This window comes from Helianthus annuus, chromosome 1 (assembly GCF_002127325.2).
Source record: "Helianthus annuus cultivar XRQ/B chromosome 1, HanXRQr2.0-SUNRISE, whole genome shotgun sequence".
In the NCBI taxonomy this organism is placed as follows: Eukaryota; Viridiplantae; Streptophyta; class Magnoliopsida; order Asterales; family Asteraceae; genus Helianthus; species Helianthus annuus.
The window spans coordinates 85,631,790-85,647,048 of NC_035433.2; the positions used below are offsets into that span (position 1 = coordinate 85,631,790).

Genomic DNA, 15,259 nt, shown 5'->3' on the forward strand with positions numbered 1-15,259 from the left:
TAGGGTTTCTAGATTAGATTAGATGATCGTGATGGATAGTGGTAATGATGACGGTTATTGAGGCATTTTATGGTGGTTGTGAACTCACTGGAACCAAGATGTCCGGTGAAGGAAGACGTTACAGATCTGAGATTCTGGTGGTTGACATCAATTGTGAAAGCAAAAGTACATGATGATTCTTGTTATGTGTGGCGTGTTAAACACAGGGCGTTGACCATACAGATCTAAGATTGGAGAAGCCACCAATATTAGGGTTTTCGTTTCTTGTAGGACGCCAAGATCTTATAGATCCAAGACTGGAGAAGACGAGTGGCCGTAGTCGAGTGGTGGTGATGGTGGTCGGGTGGTGGTGGCTGGGTGGTAGTGGTGGTGGTTGTGGAGAATAGTTAGAGAAAGGGGTGAGAAAAGGGAGGGTTGTTTATGGTGGTGGTGGTGAGAATAGGTTGTTAGAGAGAGATGTCAGAGAAAGAGAGAGAGAGATGGTTGAGAGAGAGGATCTGATATATGTATCCTAATTTTGAATGTTTTAAAATTTGTTTTTGTTTTATTTATTAAATATATTTAAATAAATTGGTAAAATTACCAATATGCCCTGTTCTAACATTAAAATTTAGCTGAGTTAGGGCTAAAGGACATAATATGCAAGGTTTTGTACACATAAAGTATGAATCTCGTCAACCTTAAAGACAAACAACATACTTTGCAATCTAGTGTAAACATAAAGGACGTTTTTTTTGTAATTTACTCCATTCATTTGTGTCTTGGATATCGCTTTGTTCTTAAATTCGTTCCTTCCAGTGGTTACACACTAAGTTCGTTCCTACCAAGCTTCAAATAGCAGGCATTTTTAATAAACCTCTTCTCTAGCTTCTCTTTTAGGCTATCGCGCTAAATTATGTGTTTGTTAGCCACCTATTTGCTTGACCATTCTGTTTTTTTTTCTTTTTTTTGTCGAGGGTGGGGGTATAATTAGATACGAACTTGACAACAATAATAGTTGCACCTAGTGTGATCCTACATATAGGGTGGGGTATAGGCAAGCATTTCATTTATCCCAAAGAATAAAAAGGCTGCTACAAGTGACCTTCCCCCCTCCCAGCTTCAAGGCCACATCCGGTCATAAGAGCCAAATGAAACATAAATAAATACATAGCTACTCTAAAAACAAGAGAAAAACGTAGGGTATAGAAGATATTCTTTTTAAAGCCACCAAACAATAAATAGGTGAATTTAACACATCAAATACACACGCAAACAATAACATGCAAAGGCTACCGAAAACAAATGAAAAGCCAGACTCCTAAGACAAGACTCTAATACCCAACCGTGCCACCCTCCTAAACATCCTTAACTCTAGTACTACGTCTCAACGAACACCTATCTTAGACCATGTTCTCAGAGAAGTGCAAGTCTATAAAATCTTTCCTAATCTGCTCCTCATAAGTCAGATTCATTCTGTCTCTACTTCTCTTTCCCTCGACAGAAAGATAAAATCCTTCCTAATCGGCTCCTCACAAGTCTGTTTCATTCTGTCTCTACTTCTCTTTCCCTCGACAGAAAGAGTTTCCATGGTTATAACTGTGGTCATCGTCTGTCCCCTACTAACATACCCAAACCATCTCAACCTCCCACCCTTTATCTTATCTGATATACTAATTACCCTAATATATCACTAAAACAGAGTTTTACGTAAATAGGCAATTGTATGTAGGAGTTGTAATTTATATATGTACTTGTGGTGAAATTTCACAAACCCTATGCCCATTTGGGTCGTTTTATCATGTGACTAGACATAAATTAACCAGTTTATGTTAGGGATGAGCTCGGTACCAGTACCAAAATTCGTCAAATATGGGTACCAATATCCAAAATGTTCGGTATGGTACCGGTATTTGAAGGAAAATTCAGTAAAATGCCGGTACTGAAAACGCCAAAAAGTGGGTAGCGATTCGGTACCGAAAATAATTTGGTATGGGAAATTCGGTACCCATACCAGTTCGAAACCGGGTATCAAATGCTCATCCCTAGTTTATGTTTTTAGCAGACTCAAATTAACCAATATGTATTGTCACAACCCCCGACCACACCCTGGACGTGAGTTGTGAACAGTCAGGTGGTACATGTGTTTATTAAATACGCAGCGGAAAATTTTATAAGGACCGTAATTAGGAAAATTTCAGAGTCGTAAAACACCACATTTTTAATATTAAACAACTGGGATAAAACCCATATTACAAACAAAGGTTTTTGTAGGGATAAACCCTATTTTGGCAAAACACAATTTCTTTTCTTTATTTTGATAACATAGCCACTTTATCTAAGCCTTCGATGCTTCATAGCATGCTTCTTTTACTTTCACAGTAAGTTACCTGAAACGCGTTTAAAAACATTTTATAAAATACTAGTGAGTTCATTCATTCGTATAAAATACATTATTATAATTACAACATTTAGAGTTTTTACATTTTGTTTATCTTACCAAACTACTATTAGCTAACTTATTGTCCAATAGTAAAGAAACTATTTTAAATAGTATTTGTTACTCGGTGGCAGTTCCTGTAACTGTGGTCATATCACTCATTGGCTAACCCATTGTCCAATAGTAATGCATAACAAGTAATGTATACAAAACCCCACATAGTGACAGTAGTTTCCCACACTACAGAAAAAAAAGCCATTTAGTGGCACACATTTTTAATGGCATATAGGTTTAGTGCCACTAATTTTTGTTTTTAATGGCACTTTAGGTATTTAACATATACATTTAGTGGCATTTAACTTTTATGTCACTAATCAAGGCTTTTAGTGGCATTTTGCATATGCCACCAAAATTTTCTATATGTTTTAATAGCACTTTGCTTGTGTCACAAAAATTTTTGAACAATCACTACAAAAAATTCCATTTAGCGGCACACGCTTTTAGTGGTATTTCAATTTTATGCCACGAATTTAGGTTTTTAATGGCACTTTGTGTATGCCATATTTGCTTAGTACACACTTTTAGTGAGATTTAATTTTCATGCCACTAACTTAGGTTTTTTAATAACACTAAAGATTTTCAACCACTTCTTTTTATACTTTTATTTTTTGTTAGTGGTGTAAAAGAGTCGTGCTGAGTGTAGCCCGAGCTTGAGCTCGACTCTTGGATATTTTCCAAAGCTCGAGATAGGCTCTAGCACGGTTCGTTTATTTTTTTATTGATTAATTTATGATAAATATAATAAATATTTTGTAACATTTTATATATAACGTAATATGTGTATATATATTTATTATTTAGTTAAATTTATCATAATTTTATAAATAAAAATTATACTTATACAATAGGCTTGTAAATTGGTTCAAGCTTGATAAATTAAGTTCAGGCTTAGACAACTTAACTTTAGGCATGGCCTCGTACTCGAGCTCATTTAAATTCAGCTCATTTTAATTCTATTCAACTAGTCAAGTAACGCACGAGTTTACATGCTTAACTCTTTCCCTCCTTTAGACCAAACAGGGCGAGCGTGAAAAAGTGACGTGGTGGCCCCTCCACGCAGGGAGCACCGCCCCGTGGGGTTGCGTTGAGGTGGCATGGTGGTGAGGGTGGGGTATTTTCCACTGGCGTGGGGGGCATTTAGGTGTTGAGGTGGCCGTTTTTCATTGGTTGATGGATTTTGAGTTGGTTTTGATTGGCTCTCATTTATTTATTTTTTATAAAAAAATGTCACTTTCACACCCCTCTTACCTTGTGCTTTTTTTTCCAACATTAAAATTATTTCCCGCCCCCAAAAATTTCACATTCTAAATTTTCCCTCCAATCCCCGAGCCTTAATTTCTACATAAAACCAAAAATAAAAGTTATACGCGTTGGCTTACCCACTTTGACAACATAGAATTGTTTTCCCTCCTAATCTATAATTTCCCCCCAAAACCAATTTCCCTCCCCCAAAATCTTCATGTCTGGCTTAATTTGGGGTAACCAACTAATCCTAAAAAAATTCACGCATACATAGGAAGACATCTCCCTCTCTCTCCCTTTCTTGCAGAGATTCAGTCACACACACAAGATCCAGCATCTCATTCTGGCCACTGAACTTTCTCTCCATCGGTCTCTTCATCGTTTATTCACTTCGCGCTCATTCTGAGGTATCGATCTAACACATAATCAATGGTGATTTCCTTTTCTTTTGTTCGCGATTTTTTTTTCTTGTCATTTATACATACGTTGCATGTAAGATGAAAGCACACATATGATGGTTTCAGGATGTATTGTTGGATCCCATGACTTTAAATTAGTCATGTGCTAATTCTTTAATTTTAATCCCTAATTTGTTCTGGTCTCTGCCATTGAAGGGTTAGATACCACAAATTTTATAAAAACAAACAATGTGTTAATATATTGAGTTTTATCCCTAATTTGTTGTCGTCTTTGTTACACGTGGCAAAACGGGGTGGCGGGCCAAATTGGGTTCGGGCCAGAACAGGTTCTGTTGAAACGGTCTGGGTCGGAACGGGTCTCTAGTCAGTTTAAAAAAATATAGCTAGCTAGCTCATACTTGGTTACTAGAGAAATGGAATTAAATTAGTGCTAGTGGCATTTATGTATGTTACAGATGTTTGATTTTGGGTACCTGGAACTTATAGTTAGACAACCTCTTGAAAAGTCTTCTTTAAATCAAAAGCATATCTCATTCGCTCATTTAGGATATATGAATTCATTATGGTCATCAATTTTTGTTTCTTGACTGTTAACATAGGGCCTAATTGTCTTATTGTTTGTATATACTAGGGATGTTCAGATGTTCCTTGTCCTGTTCGGACGGTTTTGACGGGATTTCTGGGCCGAACAGGTTAGTATGGTTTTGACTGTTTGGTGGTCAAAACCATCCGATTTTGACGCTTTTGGAATTTATTTCTTTTAAAAATTGCTACGGTTTCTTCAAGTTGTGTGTGTGTGTGTATATATATATATATATTTGTAGAATTGAAACACAAACTGTTACAATCTAAATGTGTAGTTAGTATGTCGCAGCTAACTTTTATGTGGTATAATAACTAATAAGGCTGAAGCAAAGTCTACTATCAACACTTATAATTTTCTTAATGAATCTAATTATTTTTTGGATAAAGGGCATTGCCCGGCAAGGTATATAAATAACAAACCAAATTACATCAAGCATAGGGGCATACCCCCGTAACATCTCCCAAAACATGCGTTGGGGACCAAACGTAAGAGACCAAACAACCTATTCTATGGGTACAAAGAGTTCTATACCTACTCCCGATAGTGTACCCAAGTTTTCTATTACATAAAAATAAGATGTGATAACAAGCAATTCCGCCAACGCTACGAGAGTTGCCCATCTTGGTACAGTGAGCATGCATATGACACATGAAGCCCGTGTACCCCCAACACATATTTTTGAGGCCAAATAAGATACATTTCGGACCAAAATATCCACGCCAAAAATGGGTCAATTTGGTCAAATTGGATCTCAGACTTTCACATTCGGTGAGCATGCAGCTATAACTCGTATTTTTAGCCCTGATTGTTTTTTAGGGGAGGGTGGGTTTGGATCAGTGTATAGAGGGAAAATTCAGGGAAGTGGTCAGGTATTTTTAGCCCTGATGGCAGGTTACAATTTCTTTAAAAGTGCTAGTTACACAATTGAAATCCTTTCTATGGCTTCTTTTGCTAACGAAAAGGACAATCTGCGTAGGAAATCTTTAAATTTGAAACTGAAATAGACAGGTTTGGTTTAGACTTTAGAGAATCCTATAGCTATATCTTCTTCTAATTTCCCTCTAAACTTTGTGGATGTATTTTCTCAGGTTCTTGCACTACATCTTCTATTTAACCAGTTACCCATTTGACCCATATTGATTATAGATAAACCCTAGATCAAAATTTCCACCTCTAAATTATATACAAATTCAAGACCAACTAAAAATCTTTAGACATGCTTAATAATTTCAAGATGTCAATATAGTTTGTTGATTATGCATGCAGGACTTGCAGAAAAAAAGGTGAATAATGCGGCCCCGAGTCACCCTTTGGTGGCTCACTTAGTCACTTACATCTGAAACAAGCATTTACATTGTGGACACATTAGGTTGCAAAGTCATGCTTTCACTATTTTTTTTCTCCGAGTTTTAGTTTTGCGATCTATACTGAAATAATATATGTTTTTAAATGATTATGTAGGTGACCTGATGCATATTAATAAATTAACACCTACAGCTGTAACTGAAGGTTCATTTTTGCCTGTTTTACAGGCCGTAATATTACGGTTGGTGAGGCTGAAAGAAGCAGAGTAACAATTATAGAGCTGCTACAACAGAGCCCAGAACAAGATGCTGCAAGTGTACTGTTTTCTTCAACTATAACCAACAAAAGGAATTCTGTGAAGGTGAGTGTAGAGTTGGTGGTTGAGGCTGCGAATCTCGAGTTTGCTAGCCAGCCGTTTGAGGTGCTGTACCACCCTCGCACAAGCACGCCTGAGTTCTGAGTGAAAGCGTCAACTGTAAACGCAGCAATGCGGTTTAAGTGGTCTCCAGAAATAAGTCAAGATGGCTTTAGATAAAAAGGATTAGTCGCAAATTAGCTGGTTCATGGGCACGATTTCTTTGTTTGATGTCAAAGAACAGTTTCGTTGGCCGAATTCACCTTGGAGGCTTCTTGAGGGATACTCTTTATACCGTTAGCTTTATGAGTGAGATATTAATTAACATGTATTTATAAGTGAGATATTATTGATTATGTATGAATTATAACTAAACCGAATGTTGAAAGAAACAAAGTAAAATGAAAAGTTGAAACAAAATGGAGATTAGGTGTGCAGGTACCGAATTTAACATAGACTAATAGTCTAAAGCCATTGTTTTGTGTTCATATAGAAATTCGTTGTGGCCAGTGACACATAGAGGTGCACAAACTGGGTAATTTTAATAACCGGTTTCGGTTTCACGTTTTAACGGTTGGAACGGGTTCTAGTTCCGGTTATTTGACCAAAAAACTATACCCTATGTGCACGGTTCCGGGTAAAGTTCGCTTTCGGTTCTTAAGAAACCGAATATTAAAATACCCTATTTTTGGGTTTTTCTATACCTTATTTCCGAGTTTTTAGTACTCTATTTCCAGGTTTAGTAATACTCTATTGCGTTTGTATTACCTTATTTTTTTGACTTTTTGTTTATTATAATTATTATTGTTATTGGTAAATATGCATTGTATAATTTAAAAAAAATAAAATAAATGCACTAACATAAATTTTAAAGATAAATATTAGAATCATGTATCAGGTATATCGAGTATAATCGGTTCTGGTTCTTGTCCGGTTTCGGGCATTAATGGGGTATGACCGATTCCGGTTCGGGTTCCAGGTATTGAGTTCAAAATGCATACCCTATCTGTACCCTATGGGTAGGGTCAGCTTTGGTTTCGATTATAGAATACCCGGGCATTAAAAAAGCCGGTTCTAGGTTTTTTTTACTGAGTCTGGTTCTAGGTACGTTTTTTTGTGCACCTATAGTGACACATCCTTGATTTTTCCTCAATGGGGCAAGGAATGGGTCAATTTAGAAATGGTCGAGTTAGAGGGGGCGAGGATGATGGGTCGTAATCGGTCAATTATAAGTCATAAAGATGCATATGAAGTCATAGTGAGTCATATACACTCGTATATGACTACGAGTTACTATGTTTGATAATAATTTACCACCGTTGCCTATCATTTTAACCAACATTGATTGTGGTTGACCAGATTTGACTTAATTAACCTTAACTGGTCACCACCGACTCTAATCCATCATCAATGACCATAGTCGACCAACATTAATCCTAATTGACCACAATTGGCCATCTATGACCTTGATTTCCCTTGTAAATGGTGCAACTGGGTTAAAGGGGTTTTAAAATCTGCCAGCTCTTCGGTTTTGGTCAATGGCTCGCCAACGGCTGTGTTTTCATGTCAGAAAGGCCTTCGTCAAGGCGACCCTTTGTCCCCTTTCCTTTTCCTTATTGTTATTGAAGCTTTGTCGTGTTTAGTGGTTAAAGCTTGCGATGTGGGGAGATTTAATGGGGTGAAGCTCCCTAATGGGGGCCCGATGGTGTCAGACCTTTTTTTATGCCGATGATGCGTTAATCCTTGGGGAGTGGGATAAGGAGAATTTCTTATCGATAGCGAGAATTTTTTATGCCGATGTTGCGTTAATCCATGACCTTGCTTTACCTTTAATGGCGATAATTGAACATCAACCGCTCCAATTCACCATCCATTAGCCTTAGATTATCATCAATGCTTATCATTGTTTATAATTAACCATAATTGACACAAATGACCTTAATAAATGTGTTATACATTGATAAAAAAAAAAAACAAACAAATAGCAAAGTGGGTTCCAATTACACCTACAACATTACTGATGTTGTCCATTAGTTACTAGTTATGGGTCTGTTTGTGAACGCAATGGGACTCGACATAGCTGACAATAGAAAAACTAATCTATTTGCGATGGTTTTGTCACACAAATGTTGTACGATGTAACCAAAAAATAAATATGTGTTTTATAAAGGAAAAATTACACGTTTTGGTGTAATTTTTATAAAAAAATAATGTCGTATTAAAAAGTTATTAACGTTTAAAAAAATAGGGGGAATTGGAGGATAGATAAACTATTGTCCTGGATTGACTAGAATACCCTACACAAACCCACGCGCCTCTTTTCTTCTCTTCAATTTCACTCATTTAATCTTAGCCCTTGATTAAATCAATTGATAATCAAGATTACTTCCTAGGCTTTCTAGCCAAAAATACTTCCTATTATATCCTAACCCTATATTTGAAATTTGGAATAAGATTAATATCTGGATAAATAGAATGAGTAAAAAAGTTTATTTAAAATTTAATACTTCTTTTTAACTGGGATACAGGTTATTAAAGGGATCAGGCGGTAATTAGAATTAACTTTTTGTTTTCCCTCTCTCTCTCATTAAAACCGCTATGAAACCGTCTTCTTCCTATGAGAGCTTTCCCAATCCCAATCATAAAATCCCAATCCCAATCCATGCATTTCTCAACCTAATTCGGTGATCCGGGGGAAAATCGAACTTGACGAACTTGTTCATTCGCTGGAAGGAGTCAACTGCCAGTGATCGAAGGGTACCATTGGTTCAATCGCAACCTCAACCACCTTCAATTTTAGGTCAGTAAATTGTAAAAGATAGGTGATTATGTTCGATTTAAATATGTTCAGAGAAACAATGTTGCTGAAATTGGCCATGTAGATTTTGAAAAGAGTTGTACATAATTGTTGTGTTCATTATGAGTAGATAAGTTCATACATATACATTCCTACCCAAAATTTTCAAAATCCAATTACCTTATTCGAGAAACAATTCAATGGTTTTCTAGATTAAGTATGCCTGTGATATCGTATTGGATGTATAGGATTGATCGTGAAGCAACATAAAAGGGAATAATTTAATAAAGTGAAAGATTTGACCCATACATAAAAGGGTCCTGTGAAGCAGCAAACCTAGGATCTAAATGGTCAAACTTCTATAGTCAAACCTCACTATCAAGTTGCAAGGATATAATTTGCTAATACAATATTTGTTTCAGTTATGTTGTTCAGGATTTTAAGTAGACGACCTGTAACTTATTAGTTTCTTTTCTTCCCATTATATATCGGACCATGGTTTTGTAAGGCATACCCATCACTGGAGCTGCTTTACCCGTTAATTATGTGGTAAGTATTGATGTTTTTATTACTATACATGTGTATGTATTATATTTAGGATACTTGTATTTCTTTTTTTTAACAGACAGACACAAGTTTTATTCCACACCACATCAAAAGAATTGTAACAGTACCCATTAGCAAGATGCTAACAAGGCACCAACACCCAGCATGACCCATAAAACCACCCTTGACACCGGTACATTAATATTATACTACCCCCATCCCATCTCCTTAGAGTAATGAGAAACGTAAGCTGCTTTCTATTTGACCGGTTGAAATAGGCACAAGAACCGGACCTTTAGCGCATCTCCCTAGGTCCAATTGTCATGCCAAAACAAGGCTGAATCGCCCTTTCCAATCACACTTGATGTATTTATTGAGATCCAAATTAACTTTCCCAAACTCCTTGTTAACTGCTGTGGTATAGTCTAAACCTCGTCATTACTGCTCGGAATTAGGGGGCAAACGAGTCGAGCCGAGCCCGAGCTCGAGCTCGAGCCCGACTCGATTCGAGCTTTATTTCTAATTAAACTCGAGCTTGACTCGAAGGTAATTTTTCAAGCTCGAATTCGGCTCGTGCTAGACTCGTTTAGTATTTATTAATTAATTTATATTAATTATAATTATAATTATTATTATACATATAATTTAGTTATTTTTTTCTATTTATATAAATTGTAATTATTATTATATAAATATATGTTTAATATAAAATATATAAATAGAAAGCTCGTTTAGGCTCGCGAGCCGGCTCGAGTTCGATAAGCAAAGCTCGGGCTCGGGCTCGTTTACTAAACGAGCTTTTTTTAGGCTCGGGCTCGGGCTCGTTTACTAAACGAGCTTTTTTTAGGCTCGGGTTCGAGCTCGAGCTCGTTTAAGCTCGGCTCGTTCGAGCTTTTTTTCAAGCCGAGCTCGAGTAGCTCGGCTCGTTTGCACCCCTACTCGGAATCACATTAGTGCAACCAATGTTACCGTCGCCTTAACTACTAGGGCCCAAAGTTGGGAGCCGAAGGCCTTGATATGCCACCACCAGTTGGAGATCAGACCCATATTCAGTTCCTTGATGTTGATACCTGATATGCGTAGCCCTCGTTTCTTCTTCGAACCCACTTTGTTTCTTGCATCTTATTATAATATTATATAGTAAATATTGTTATTGTATTGTATGTTTTTGAATAGATAGTATGGGGAGGCGCAAACAACTACATATCACTTCTACTGACATCAGTAAAATGCAAGATTATCCATCAAAAGGTACTAATGCAAATTATCCAAATTCTTTGATGTATTGTTTTTTTTCTTCTTCTCATTGGTTAGTTTTTGACTTTGACTAGGTAATGTGTACATGGAAGCTAGACTAGCGAGGATTCAGGAGAACCAAAAAAGACTACGAGAATTAGGAGTTAAAAACATTGTGGACTCTATGACAAGTTTGGTAGACATTAACAAAATGAAGAAAAAAACAGTGAAACGGAACATTCGTGCGGAGGATGTAGATTATATTCCAGACCCAGGTGAAGATCCAGGTGATGATTGTGAGGAAGATAACCAACAAGTTGGTAGAAGTATTGTAGTACCCAAAAAGGTAATATGATTATTCAAACTTTGTTTATTTTATTTTATATAGAGATGTGATCTAATGAAAATAAATCTGTTTTAGCGACATCATTCACAATATATTCCACCAATGTCCATGAGTAGAGCTGCTAATCTAACGAAACTACGTTGGGTGCTTGCTCCAAATGTCTCCCAAAAGGTTCCGTCTACTTCAAAGGCAACAAAACCGAATAAAGAAGGAGCAAAGAGACGGGTGATTCTTGTTGATGAGGATGATGACGAGGACGAGGAAATATTTCAAGGTATTATTTTGTTAATCTTAAAGTTTATTCAATTAAAGGTACCTTTTATATTGATTTACTCTTCTACGCTTTAAGAAGGTAATAAAGTGGATATGGAAGTAGATGGTGTTGATGAAGATGATGAGCATGGAGACATGGTAGATCACAACTATTCTGAAGATGAAAACAATGATCAAGAACAATTGCATGGCCCTGAAAAAGATAAAGCAACAGGTTGGTTCTGATTAAACTTACTATACATGTGTATCTATGTATTATATTTAGGATACTTTTATTTCTTATTTTTCACAGCCAAACATAACTTTTATTCCACACCACATCAAAAGAATTACAACAGTACCCATTAGCAAGATGCTAACAAGGCACCAACACCCAGCATGACCCATAAAACCACCCTTGACTCACCAGTACATTGATATTATACTACCCCATCCCATCTCCGTAGAGTAATGAGAAACGTAAGCTACTTTGTCTTTGACTGGTTGAAATAGGCACAAGAACCAGACCTTTAGCGCATCTCCCTAGGTCCAATTGTCATGCTAAAACAAGGCTGAATCGCCCTTTCCAATCACACTTGATGTATTTATTGAGATCCAAATTAACTTTCCCAAACTCCTTGTTAACTGTTGTGGTGTAGTCTAAACCCCGTCATTGCTGCTCGGAAATTCAGAGTCACATTAGTGCAGCCAATGTATGTTACCGTGGCCTTAACTACTAGGGCCCAAAGTTGGGAGCCGAAGGCCTTGATACGCCACCACCAGTTGGAGATAATACCCATATTTAGTTCCTTGATGTTAATACCTGATATGCGCAGCCCTCGTTTCTTCTTCGAACCTACTTTGTTTCTTGCATGTTATTATAATATTATATAGTAAATATTGTTATTGTATTGTATGTTTTTGAATAGACAATATGGGTAGGCGCAAACAACTACATATCACTTCTACCGACATCAGTAAAATGCAAGATTATCCATCAAATTCTCATGATGCACAAGGTACTAATGCAAATTATCCGTATTCTTTGATGTATTGTTTTTTTTTCTTCTTCTCATTGGTTAGTTTTTGACTTTGACTAGGTAATGTGTACATGGAAGCTAGACTAGCGAGGATTCAGGAGAACCAAAAAAGACTACGAGAATTAGGCGTTAAAAACATTGTCGACTCTATGACAATTTTGGTAGAGAGTAACAAAATGAAGAAAAAAACAGTGAAACGGAACACTCGTGCGGGGGATGTAGATTATATTCTAGATCCAGGTGAAGATCTAGGTGATGATTGTGAGGAAGATAACCAACAAGTTGGTAGACTTGCTTATGAAGTGGTATTATTCTAGTTATTTTGACATATTATTGTAAAATTTAGTTTTTCATTTCTTTTACTAATCATTAAGCATAAATTATAGGCAACGAAGAATGATGGTGTATACCCGACCCGAGGAGAAATGTATATAACAACTCGCACTCGTAAAGATGGAAGTTTTGTTGATGATAAAGCAGCTAACGTTGTGGTAATGTATTTTTATGCATTAAAATATTTTTACATATCATGTGTGTGTTCACTTTTTTTATAAGCTTACCTATATTATTATGTATTTAGGCTTCACTAAAAGCTATTGCAAGTGACTCTGCAAGCAAACCCATAGATTCGCATGATTTTACAAATGATGAATACTCAAAAGTTAAAGGCTTAGAGAAAAGAGGGTATGTTCGATTAGTTGGAAGAATGCCAGCCACAAAAAGTAAAGGTGATTCTTCAACTAATTCACATACTATTCATCAGCTTCAGAGTGTTGTGAACGTTATGATGAACATTATCCAAGAACGTATCCCCGATGCAAACTTGCCTATAGTTCTTAGCAATAAGAACATACAGGTACTTACATACATGCACTACTATGTGGTCTTTTACACATATATATCTTTGTATTAGCATTTATTCTCACTAAAATTTTTTAGGTCCCTCTCGTCGGTTCTTCGGCTCCTAGCAACTCTTTACCTAGTAACGAATTATCATCTTCAAGAAGTGACGATATTGATGACAGAGCTGAAAACATGTGAAGCCTTGGAGGAATAGAGATAACAAGATTAATGGATTTCTTGGCACTAAGTTTTTTTAGAGTATGATTCGTATCGAAAGAACGCTTTGACTTCTTTTATAGACATTCATTTGTTTTCTAACACTTATAGTATGTTTTGGATCGAACTTTTAGTTGAAGTTATGACATTATTATTTTGCTACATGTTTTCATTTTTATTTCTATATTATATCCTAAATAAATAACAGCTAAATTAATATGATAAATGATTGTAGTGGCATTTTATTTTTGTGGCAAAAATTATGTGTCACTAAAAGTAGTATAGATATATTACTAGGAATAGTTTTTACTGGCATAAAAATTGTGCCACAAAAAGTTTGTTATTTTTATATTGTGGCTAAAAGAAAAGTGTCACTAATAACTAAAAAAAATTATAGAGGCACACTAAAAAGTGCCACTAAAGCCTTTTAGTGGCACTGCTTCTAGTGACACTTTTTTTGTGTGCCACTCATTCCTTAAGGGGTCTTTGGTGGCATTTTTATGGATTTTTGTGGCACTTTTTGTGTGTCACTAAATGTCAGTTTTTTTGTAGTGCCAGTAAGAATACAAAGACTTAAAATCACTATAATATAAGTAACAATTGGAAAACATTTAGGGTTTTGCAAGCATTTGATAAAACTACGTTGTGAGAAAAAGAGAATGACTCACTATGTTGTGAGAAAAAAGAGGACGACTCACTCTGTAGATTTAGGGTTTCAGTAATAGCCTCCTAGTGCCGTTTAAAAAACAAGTAATAGCCTCCTAGTCTAAGTCCTGGGTTCCTAATTAGACATACAATTCAACATGTATTAATGTATTAAGCCAATTCAAACTTTAACGATAATCACGAGATCAAAACCACAACGTAGTTAACAAAGTATAGCCTTATACAGGCAGCACTTTGACATCCGTTGATTTGGTTTCAGATCGATGGGACAGGGTATCGTACCAGTTATTAGGGTTAGCACGCTGATTACGGAGCAGAGTTTTGGGGTTTAGGGGCTCCGGGTAGTAGAACAAAGTTTGGAAAGAGAAGCAATATCGATTTGTGATCGAAATGGTGCAACTGAACTTCTCCCAGACTGGCCTTTATATAGCCCAGGCAGGCTTCTCCCGCGTGTCGCGGAAGAAGACAGGGTGTCTTCCGCGTGTCGCCAGGAGGGTCGGCCTGGCCTAGACCTGCCACCTGTCCAGCATAAGTCTGACACGTGGCGCGACGTTCTGACACGTGTCCCTGGCCGCCTTTCTCGTCCAATCGCACGTTTTTCTTGATTTTCGTGCTGGTTCTTATCGCGTATGCTCGGGTCATGATCCTAAATAGTTTCGTTTTTAATTGCGAGTCTAACAAGAGTACTTTTGTGCAGGTTGGTTCATCAACCGTCAAGTTTTCTTAACCGCTAAGTTGGGTATACAAGTTTCGTCGCGCACACTTCTGGTTTTGATTACGGGTTGTTGTCGAGAATATTTTTCAGGGTTGTTACATGTATTTTTTTAATATCAACACAAATAAACTATTTATTTAAAAAAATACTTAATGATTGTCAGCTATAATGTAAATACAGAACTTGATTATTCAAAATACTCATTTAATAAAAACA

The 15,259-nt window shown here is 36.5% G+C and overlaps 2 protein-coding genes across 12 annotated transcripts; both read left to right on the top strand.

Annotated features, from left to right (window-relative positions):
• The first annotated feature begins 3,829 nt into the window (after positions 1-3,829).
• On the top strand, positions 3,830-6,810 carry LOC110878275 (auxin response factor 16-like). Of its 11 annotated transcripts, none has more exons than XR_002557772.2 (4): positions 3,830-4,153; positions 4,772-4,832; positions 5,993-6,095; positions 6,188-6,810. XR_002557772.2 is itself a non-coding variant. In XM_035988296.1 (4 exons), exons 2-4 carry the CDS (start codon positions 4,774-4,776, stop codon positions 6,489-6,491), a joined length of 309 nt encoding a protein of 102 aa, XP_035844189.1. In that variant the 5' UTR covers positions 3,837-4,153; positions 4,772-4,773; the 3' UTR covers positions 6,492-6,810. The 11 variants fall into 11 exon arrangements, 3 of the variants coding, with proteins under 3 accessions (XP_035844189.1, XP_035844176.1, XP_021982245.1); XR_002557769.2 differs by having other exon boundaries at positions 3,837-4,128; XR_002557770.2 differs by having other exon boundaries at positions 3,837-4,128; positions 6,259-6,810.
• A 2,198-nt stretch (positions 6,811-9,008) lies between these two features.
• LOC110874561 lies at positions 9,009-13,824 on the top strand. Its single transcript, XM_022123137.2, has 10 exons — positions 9,009-9,186; positions 10,906-10,980; positions 11,061-11,311; positions 11,387-11,585; positions 11,664-11,798; positions 12,493-12,582; positions 12,664-12,908; positions 12,990-13,094; positions 13,184-13,459; positions 13,543-13,824. Exons 2-10 carry the CDS (start codon positions 10,911-10,913, stop codon positions 13,642-13,644), a joined length of 1,473 nt encoding a protein of 490 aa, XP_021978829.2. The 5' UTR covers positions 9,009-9,186; positions 10,906-10,910; the 3' UTR covers positions 13,645-13,824.
• Positions 13,825-15,259: the final 1,435 nt, after the last annotated feature.

Coding starts and splice junctions, on each gene's coding strand:
- LOC110874561 (XM_022123137.2), top strand. CDS start 10,911: ATGGGGAGGCGCAAACAACTACATATCACTTCTACTGACATCAGTAAA. Junction 12,583..12,663: donor AAATTCTCATGATGCACAAG/GTACTAATGCAA, acceptor GACTTTGACTAG/GTAATGTGTACATGGAAGCT. Junction 13,460..13,542: donor TTAGCAATAAGAACATACAG/GTACTTACATAC, acceptor AAAATTTTTTAG/GTCCCTCTCGTCGGTTCTTC.
- LOC110878275 (XM_035988296.1), top strand. CDS start 4,774: ATGTTCAGATGTTCCTTGTCCTGTTCGGACGGTTTTGACGGGATTTCT.